Source organism: Monodon monoceros, unplaced genomic scaffold, assembly GCF_005190385.1.
Source record: "Monodon monoceros isolate NGI ecotype Baffin Bay Population unplaced genomic scaffold, NGI_Narwhal_1 Super_Scaffold_9, whole genome shotgun sequence".
NCBI classification, from domain to species: Eukaryota; Metazoa; Chordata; class Mammalia; order Artiodactyla; family Monodontidae; genus Monodon; species Monodon monoceros.
Window position 1 is genome coordinate 36997124 of NW_021703786.1, and position 9367 is coordinate 37006490.

At 58.0% G+C, this 9367-nt stretch overlaps 1 protein-coding gene across 1 annotated transcript; it reads left to right on the top strand.

Moving 5' to 3' along the window:
* Positions 1 to 360: 360 nt before the first annotated feature.
* On the top strand, positions 361 to 6966 carry CACNG5 (calcium voltage-gated channel auxiliary subunit gamma 5). Its single transcript, XM_029212754.1, has 5 exons — positions 361 to 610; positions 2096 to 2182; positions 3091 to 3231; positions 6267 to 6412; positions 6611 to 6966. Exons 1-5 carry the CDS (start codon positions 415 to 417, stop codon positions 6866 to 6868), a joined length of 828 nt encoding a protein of 275 aa, XP_029068587.1. The 5' UTR covers positions 361 to 414; the 3' UTR covers positions 6869 to 6966.
* The last annotated feature ends 2401 nt before the right edge of the window (positions 6967 to 9367 follow it).

The following is a 9367-nucleotide window of genomic DNA, read 5'->3' on the forward strand; positions in this document are numbered from 1 at the left end:
TTGTCTTGCAGAAGGGAACTCTTCAAGGGCAAGGATGGGGTCACAATCATCCTTTTGTCTCCACGTTGGGTACAGTGGGTTGCTGAATGAGTGAATGAATGAATGGCGTTATCCAGCAAGGGGGACTCCCAGAGAGGACAAGGGGGCCCCTCACAGTGGCCTGTCAAGAAAGCTGTGCGTTCCTGATGGGGGGAGGGAGGTGGCATGTCTGTCACCCATGGCCTGACTTCCAGGGAGCCGGCCCGCTGGTCTTCATTCATCCATTCAGCCCGGCTGGGTTGACTTTAGTTGCCGCCCAGGGCCCCTCCTCGGAGCCGTGGCCACTACTGCCGGCTCACCTGCTGTCCTGCCACCAGAGCCCACTCTCTGCTGGTGGCATCGTGGCCGCAGGCCCCCGCTGGATTGTCCAGGAAGATGGGTGCCTGCAGGAGAAAGGCCCTGACCCTGCTGAGCAGCGTCTTTGCCATGTGCGGCCTGGGCCTGCTGGGCATCGCGGTCAGCACGGACCACTGGCTGTACCTGGAGGAGGGAGTGGTCCTGCCCCAGAACCAGAGCACCGAGACCAAGATGTCCCTGCACTCAGGCCTGTGGAGGGTCTGCTTCCTCGCAGGTAAGGGCGCCCTGGGCTGGGGACAGCCCTGCCCCCAGAGAGGAGCAGCCACCATCTCACACCCCCTGGGGAAGAAACGTCCCTGCTGGAAGGAGGCTGGTCACCGTGGACGATGCTCATGAGCTCTGGGCCTGCTCCCTCCAGTGGCCAGGATCCACTCCAAACTCAAGGCCTGAGTCTCCCTGTCCACTTGGGCAAGTCCTCTCACCCCTGGGACCTGGGTCTTCCCACCTGGCAGATGCCCGTGGCCCCGCTGTCGCCACACCACCCACCCCCGGCTGAGAGAGGCGGCCTCAGCTCCCTGAGTCCTCCGTCGCAGTGCCTCCCCCTTGACTCTGCAAGGCAGGCCCTGTTACCACGTCCACCTCACAAATGAGGGCAGGAAGATGCAGGGAGGTGAAGCGCCGGCACAGTCATGTTCTGGTGAGGGCCCTCTTCCCTCCTTCTCCCTGCGTCCTCATAGGGCAGCAGGGGGAGAGGGAGCTCCACGGGGTCTCTTTTAGAAGGGCACTAATCCCATTCATGAGGGCTTCACCCTTGTGACCTGAGCATGAGGATGGGAAATTCTTAGCACTTTCTCTGTTCCTATGTCTGTGAAATGGCAGGGAGAAAACGCAGGTGCAGGTCTTTGCAAGTCTGCCAGATGGTGCAGGCCTTGATCCTGCCCATCAGGGCCTCCTGCCCACTTGCTAGGGCTTCTCTGGAACCCTTGGAGTTGCTACTCCAAGGGCTCTGTCCTTTATCCCTTCATCATGACCCGGAACCAGGCTGCACGAGAAGAGCCTCTCTGTGCCCCGTGAGTCTGGTCAGAAACACCACAGTGGGGTCATGGAGCCTTTCTTGGAGGGCTCTGTAACCCATGTGTGCACGGGACACAGGGAACACTTGTTCCTCCCAGCCTCATGGTAGGGCTTTGGTGGTTGGCGCCCACCCGTATTTAGCAGGGAGGACCCTGGAGGCCTGGCCTCCCCGTGACGTGTTGAGTCTACTTTGGGAATGGCACCCCACACTGACCTCACCTCCCAGTGGCCAGACTGTGTGGCATCCGTCTCTGCTTAAATCTGAAGCAGAGTTTGAAGTCACCAGGGTCTGGTTGCCAAAGTGGTCGACAAGGCTTTGGGGGTTCTGCTCCACGACACCCACACTGGGGCACCTAAGCCAACCACACGCCATCCTTGGTGGAGTCTGTCCCAAAGCCACAAGACGGCCACCGGACATCTGACTCTACCTTGAGTCTGCAGTGATTGCTTTTCATGCAGCTCTCGGTGCTTCTCTGGGAAAGATGTGATGTCAGGACGGGTGTCCACGTCTGCTGTGGGCCACCAGCTGGGGACGGGGCCCCCTAGGGTTTGAATCCAGCCCAGGTGTAAATACACAGAGGGTCAAACATCCTAGAAGCACCTGGGAATACCATTTGAATTTGTTAACTTCAAATCCGTGTTCAGAAGGACCCAGAGTGTACGTAAGTGGCTCTTGTCTCCATAGGTGAGGAGCGGGGACGCTGCTTCACCATAGAGTATGTGATGCCTGTGAGCACCCAGCTCGCCTCCGAGTCCACGGTCAACGTGCTAAGTAGGTGCCTCCAACTTTCCAGCCTGGGCCACGGGCTGGACAGGGCAGAGCAGGGCAGAGGGAAGAGGCAGGGTGACTGCTTGTTTCTCAAGAGCCGATGCCCTGAGACTCAGATGCTTGTGCTGGCTGAGCTCACAGAGCTCGCTCTGCCAGTTATTTATCCAGGGTGGTGACAGGTTGCTGGAGTCTCCCATTGCTGTGACCCTGGCAAGCAAGAGGGCATCCATACCCAGTGACTTCCTCTGTTTGGGATGCTCTAACAAAATAGCCCAGGCAAGGCAACTTAGAAGCCACAGAAATTTATTTCTCTCAGCTCTGGAGATTAGAAGTCCAAGATCAAGGCGCCAGCACGGTCACGTTCTGGTGAGGGCCCTCTTCCTGCCTTCTCACTGTGTCCTCACATGGTGGCAGGGGCGAGGGTGCTCTGGGTGTGTGTGTGGGGGGGGGGGGTCTCTTTCATAAGGGCACTAATCCCTTTCATGAGGGCCCCACCCTCGTGACCTAAGCACCTCCCAAAGGCCCCACCTCCTATACCATCACCTTGGGTGTTAGGTTTAGCAAGTGAATTTTGGTGGGGGGGCGGGGGACACAGACGTTCACACCATAGTACCCAGGGACCTGAACCAGGCTCTCCGGCCCCCAGCGAGACTGACATCATGGCCTTGGCCTCGCCAGAGCTGTTCAGACCCATGTGAACCTGCAGTACAGTTCTGAGTTAGCATAGGCCCTGAAGGCTAAGGGCCAAGGAACGAAAGCCCCACCGAGGAGGGGATGGAGCCCGGGCTGCTCAGGCAGGGCGGGGGCTTGGGGACCAGCTGGTGCACACTGCCAGGAACACTTGACTCGGGAAGGTGAGCACTGAGTGAGGCTACTGGAGGCTGACGGCATCCTTCCATCCCCTCGGTCAGAAATGATTCGCTCGGCCACGCCGTTCCCCCTGGTCAGCCTCTTCTTCATGTTCATCGGCTTCATCCTGAGCAACATTGGACATGTCCGTCCCCACAGGACAATCCTGGCCTTTGTCTCCGGCATCTTCTTTATCCTCTCCGGTAAGTAGTGCCGTGCACTCTGCACTTCTGACATTCGATTCCTAAACCATCCTGCTCTGGGAAGCTCTGGTCCCAGCTGCGGGTCAGCCCCTGCACAGGACCCGCCGCGTCAGTGGCTCAAGCACAACTGAGTCCGAGCTGGAGGAGGGTTCCGAGGACCCGGGCCCGTCCATCACATCTGGAGGAGCAGTGACCTGACAGCTCCCCCTGGGCAGAGCTGGGATGAGAACCCAGGGTCCTCCTCATGCCATACCATCACTGACGCTTTCCCCTAGTTCCCACTGGTAATGAGTATTCCTCTTTCCTTTTGAGGGCTATGTCTTTGTGTGTTTACATGAAAGAAATACGATCTGCCTTTGGAATGACGGCCTCTTCATCTGCCATCCCACAGCCATCCCCTAGAGACCCCCTACCCCCTACCCTGGGCTACCCAGGCCCCTTCAGCATGCATCTGTCCTCCTGGACCAACCCCAGACTGTACTCGATCATTCACTCTTTCTTTCGTTTATTCATGCGCTGACTCATCCACTCATGTATCTCCCAGGTCTTATCACTGGGAGCTGGGCTCTCTACCTACAGAAAGGGCAGTGTATTAGGGGACATAAACAAGTGGGCAGGAAATGTGGACCCTGCCTGACAAGGGCTCTGACAGCGTCAGCAAGGACTGTTATGGGGGCCAAGGGCAGTGGCGGAAACTCAGACCAGGAGCTGGTCAGGGACGGCCGCCAGGAGCAGGCGAGATGGAGAGTGAGTAGGAATTAGGTAGAGTGTGAGGTTGGGGTGGGCGGAAGGGAGCCTGGAGGGAAGAGAGAGGATGGAGGCCAGGGGACACTAAGCTCAGTCGTGACTCGTGGTGACAGGAACGTCAGGAGGATGTGGTGAGAGGTGGGGGGCGGCAGCTGAGGTCGCCTTGTTGGGGACTTTGTGAGAAGCCTCGGGAGGATTTTAAGCCGAGGAAGGACATGACCAGATTTGGATTTTAGAATAATCCTTCTGGAGAGTGAGGGGAGGAAGGAAGCAAGACACGGGGCAGGGAGAGCAGGCGAGAGGCTACTTCAGTTGTGCAGGAGGGAGGGGATGGGGAGGGGCTGGCAGCGGGGATGAGAGAAGGGAGAGGCTCCTGGACACCTGGGAGGTAAGCTCAGTAGGACGAGGCCTGGGCTTCAGGGGAGGAGCCGAGGGCCAGCACGGGCTCTGCTCAGGCCCTGGGTAGGCGGTGCACTGCATCCCTCATCCAGGGGTCACAGGAGAAGCAGCAGATTTGGAGCCAAGATCATGAACGTAGAGTGGGAAATGCAGAGTTTGAGGTGCCGATGTGACAGCTGGAAGCAGCACCCAGATGGCTGCTAGGGGTCAGGGTTTGGGGGTCCTGGGAGTAGAGACACCAAAGGTGCAGACGGAGCTGTTGGCCTAGGGACTAGGGGAGGGAATCAGACGTGGAGGAGACTACTGCAGGGGGTGTGCAGAGTGAGCGGGAAGAAAAGGTGGTAAATGAAGGGCGGCTCTTTCTCCCCTTCAGGGTGTCCTCTGCGTTTTCATAAGCACCTTTTCTTAATGCATCGAGCCAAAGGCACGTCTCTCAGGGCATGGATTGTAGATGCCCTGGAGCCCTGGATTTGTTGATAAGAGAGGGGATAGAGATGGAAGATGGGTAGGTGGATGGCTTGAGTAATGGATGGATGGATGGATGGATGGATGGATGGAAGGACAGATGGAAAGAAAAGATGAACAGCTGCCAGCACCAGGCATTCTTGCTGCCGCCCAACTTCCAAGTCACTTTAGGTTCCTTTTCCCAACATTGTCTTGTCAATATAGCTTGGGAGCCAGGTGGCAGTCAGAACACTAGATGCCCAAGAGCTTTTCTTTCTTTCTCCTTCCTTCCTTCCATCCATCCATCCATCCTTCCATCCATCCATCCATCCTTCCATCCATCCATCCATCTAACAAATGTTCATTGAGCAGCTGCAGTGTCCTCAGCCCACCCTCTGCACCATGATGTTTCCACCTAGTCCAAGAGATACAGACCCAGGTTAAGCTCTTTCTTTATCTATCAACTTCACAACAGTCAAGGCCACACAGCAGCTTCAAAGCACCTGAGGTTTTTCAGCGGCAGGCAGCAGGACCAGAGATCTCAGACTGAGCTTGGCCACATGAAGTGTTTTAATGACAGCAACAGACAGGGTTCCCTTGGGCCAGCTTCATTCCAGTGTGAGTTAAGTGCCAAGGAAGGCCTGAATCATGCTTGTTTTCCTGTAACATTCATCCTTCAAGATGCCCCAGCTTAATCATGTGAATGGAATTAAAGCTGAGCAGCTCAAAACACAGTAATTAATTGTGTCCTGTTGCAGTTACAGTCACTGATTGACGAGACCGATGCTCCGTCGGTCGTTTGCACAATGGCGGGAGGAGTTTAGGCAGCGCCGGCCCCCTGATGTAACGCTTGCCAGAGCCTGGACCATCTCTCTTTGCCTCTCCTGCCTAACGATCTCAGTAACTGGCCGCACTGAGGGGCAGGTGGGCTGCACAGAGCCACAGTTACAAGACCATCTATCCAGGCTCTGGAGGCCCTGGCTATCTCTGCCAGGGGAGCCTGTGTTATCCCTCAGTTCAGCGGAAGCCACTTGCAAAAGTCAGTGGTTCACACCCCGAGTTCACATGAGCCTTGCCTGGGGAGCACTTAGGAAGACACGGTGCCAGGCGCCATCCCAGGCCACGTGACTCAGAAGGTCCGGGGATGGGGCTCATGGGACGCACATCTAACAGGTGGTTCCGGTGGGGGGGGGGCGGTGAGAACCCTCGGGCTCACCGTGGCTCCGGAGGTGGCTGGACAGAAGCTTTCTCACCTGCAGTCGTCCGCTTTCTAGAAGGTAATGGTCTAAACAGGGCCTTCAGGAGGAGGGCTCCTGCCCTCCTTGAACTCCAGAGTGGGGTCATGGTCACCCAAGGCCGAGGCCTTCTCCCTGAACCCCGAGGGGAGGCGGTGCCCCATCGGCGGCTCCCCGGCTTCCTTGCCGAGCGCCCCTGCACCCCTGCAGGCCTCTCGCTGGTGGTGGGCCTGGTGCTGTACATCTCCAGCATCAACGATGAGGTGCTCAACAGGACCAAGGATGCGGACACCTACTTCACCTACAAGTACGGGTGGTCGTTTGCCTTCGCCGCCATCTCCTTCCTCTTAACGGAGGTAAACCCCTCCCCGCAGGCGGGGCGGGGCGGGGCGGGGCGCTGCCCCGGGAGGGGGCGGAGGAGGAGGCCACGCCCACCCTGGACCCACCGCTCCCCCGCCCTTAACTCCCGGGCCCCGCCTTCGGCCCCCCTCGTGCTGTGCTCCCGCGGCTGCGTCCACGGCCAGGCCCCGAGCACGAGCTCCCCCTGCCTGCAGAGTGCGGGGGTGATGGCCGTGTACCTGTTCATGAAGAGGTGCACCGCCGAGGACGTGTACAGGCCTCACCCCGGCTTCTACCGCCCGCGTCTGAGCAACTGCTCCGATCACTCGGGCCAGTTCCTGCACCCGGACGCCTGGGCGCGAGGCCGCAGCCCGTCCGACATCTCCAGCGACGTCTCCCTGCAGATGAACAGCAGCTACCCAGCCCTGCTCAAGTGCCCCGACTACCGCCAGGTGTCTTCCTCCCCCTGCTGAGTCCCCGCCCCGGACTGCCGTGCCCAGACAGCCCTCCCTGCCCCCGCTGCCCTTGGTCTACCGCCCGGCTGTCCCCGTGCTTAGCTGTTTTCACCTGACCCGTGTCCCCTCCCTGCTCGCCCAGAGGAGCTCCTGCAGCCCAGGGTGGGTGTCGGGAGTCTGGAGCCAGCGAGCGGATGACGGGTTGAGAGCTGGGGGTTCCCCCCGCCTCTTGAGTGCCAGTCATTGGGCGCCCTCCTTCCCTGGGAGGGGTGGGCCTTCCAGCTCTGTCTTCCCCGCCGCACCCTACGTCACGGACCCAGGCCAAGGCCAGCTCTGCGATGCCAGGCTCCTTCCAGAGACCCAGCTGGACTTGGGTGCTTGCCAAATGGCCTGGCCCTCGCGTCGTGATCTGGGCTATGGGGCCGGGAGGTGGCTCTGATACGGAGCTCTGGCTGCTTCAGAGTCGTCCAGCGCTGTCCTTGTGAAGTCCTCTACCGTTTGTGGTCACCCCCCGTGTGCCCTGTCCATCTCCCCCCTGCCCCACGGCCTGTGGGTCTTCTTCCTCTTCTCCCAGCAGAACTCAGCTGCCCCAGCTTTGGTCCCCAACGGGCTGAGAGGGGTCTGAGGCCACCTGATGAAGTGACAAGGAGGTGTTAGTGGCTGATGGTGTCTTAATGTGCGTGGCCCGCAGTAACATATCTAACAAGGGCCTTTAATGCCTTAACCCAAAGCAGTGACTCTGACAGGGAGAACTGCAGAAGGTGGCTGGTCCGGGCTAATACTACCAAGCACTGTTTCAGGCCCGGGGGATGCCGTCCCCCCTCACATGGGCAATATTTCTGGTCCAGGTCCCTAAAGTCTACTCATGTAGACGGACGTCTATACCACCGAAGGAGAAAGAAGGCAGCTTTCAAAGAGGCTGCCTGGGATTTGGAGCTGGCTTTGCTGACGCCTGAGTCTAAGCAAGCCAGACTCAGAATGACCCTGCTGCTCTCCTGAGGATGCCTGCCGACATCGGGGGTTGCCAGTTTAATCCTAATACAGGGCAGCATCTGCTTCCTGGGTACGGGGCGTGTGTAGGCAGAGAGACGCCTCCGGAAGATGGGGTGGCGTGATGCCTGCTTTCCGGGCAGGAAACCTGAAGCCCCTTCCGTGAAGTTCACAGAGGGAAACGGGAAAGGCCCAGTGCTGGACGGGACCCCCTCAGGTCTCCACGCGTCTTCTCGCACGCCCACTGTGGGATTTGAGGTTTTGAATAGCAGAACAACGCCAGGCTGTCTGCTGTGTATTTTTGCCACACCAGCTGTTCACCCTTTCTCTTGCTCTTTTTTTAAGATAGCGTTCAGTTTTGGGTGCAGAAGGCCACTGTGGGCGACACGTGGGCTCCGGAAAGAAATACAGAAAACCACACTTGTGGCAGGGGTGGCCTTCAGAAGGGGAACGCATTCGTTTGCTGGGGCTGCCACGGGCTGCGTGGCTTAAACAACAGACAATTATGTTCTCACAGTTCTGGAGGCCAGAAGTGCAAGATTGAGGTGTCAGCAGATCTGGATTCTCTCGAGGCTGTTTTCCTTGGCTTGCAGATGACCATCGTCTCCATGTGTCCTCACAGGGTCTTTTTCCTGCACGCCTGCATGCGCCCCTGGTGTCAGACTGGATAAGAGCCCATCCTAACAGCCTCATTTTAACTTAAATCACCTCGATAAAGGCCCTGTCTCCAAATACAGCCATATTCTAAGTCGTGGAGGGAAGGGCTTGAATATACGGATATGGAGCTTTGGGGAGGGGTTGGGGGACAGTTCCGCCCATAAAAGGCAGATTGCCTCGTAGCTGGATTGTTCCCTTGTTCACAGAATAATAGAGGAGAAACGAGGGAAGCCGACTGTGGTCCCAGTCCTGCTACTGTCCCCGCGTGGGTCCTGGGGAAACCCCCTTCTGCTCCTAAACTATTTCCAAGCCCTCCTCCCACACCTACCCCCAACTCTAATGATCCAGCCTCGTGTAGAAAGCTCCAGACAGCCCTCCTGTGTGACTGTTCACCCCTCCCCTGTACACTGATGGCAGCCGGAAAGCCCGCCTTCCGCTCCACAGGCACCTGCCCTGACTTGTATCCTTGGTAACCGCTTACAGCTTAACAAGGAAACCAGCGCGCCTGGCAGCAAAAGACTCGTTTAGTGTACCTGGAGACCGTTAGGTAGCATTTCCAAACTAGACGGTTGTTTAGATGTGCTTTACTCCGATCGTTGTCAATGTAATGAGCTCCTCGGACGCACTTTTCTCTCCCTGAAGTGCTCCCTCTCTCTGTCCATGTGCCAGGCTTGTTTTCGTGCACATGGAATAAATAGAATCCACTCCTGAACACAAGCTGATGGTTGACTCTGAGTGACATCATTAGGACGGGCCTTCGTCGGCCTAGATGCTGGGCTGCTAGGTCAGGCAGCTCTTACCCTGGGAATGTGCAATTTACACCTATCTTTGGGACAGGTTCTGGGTCCGTGTCTCCCCTCCTGGGTGACG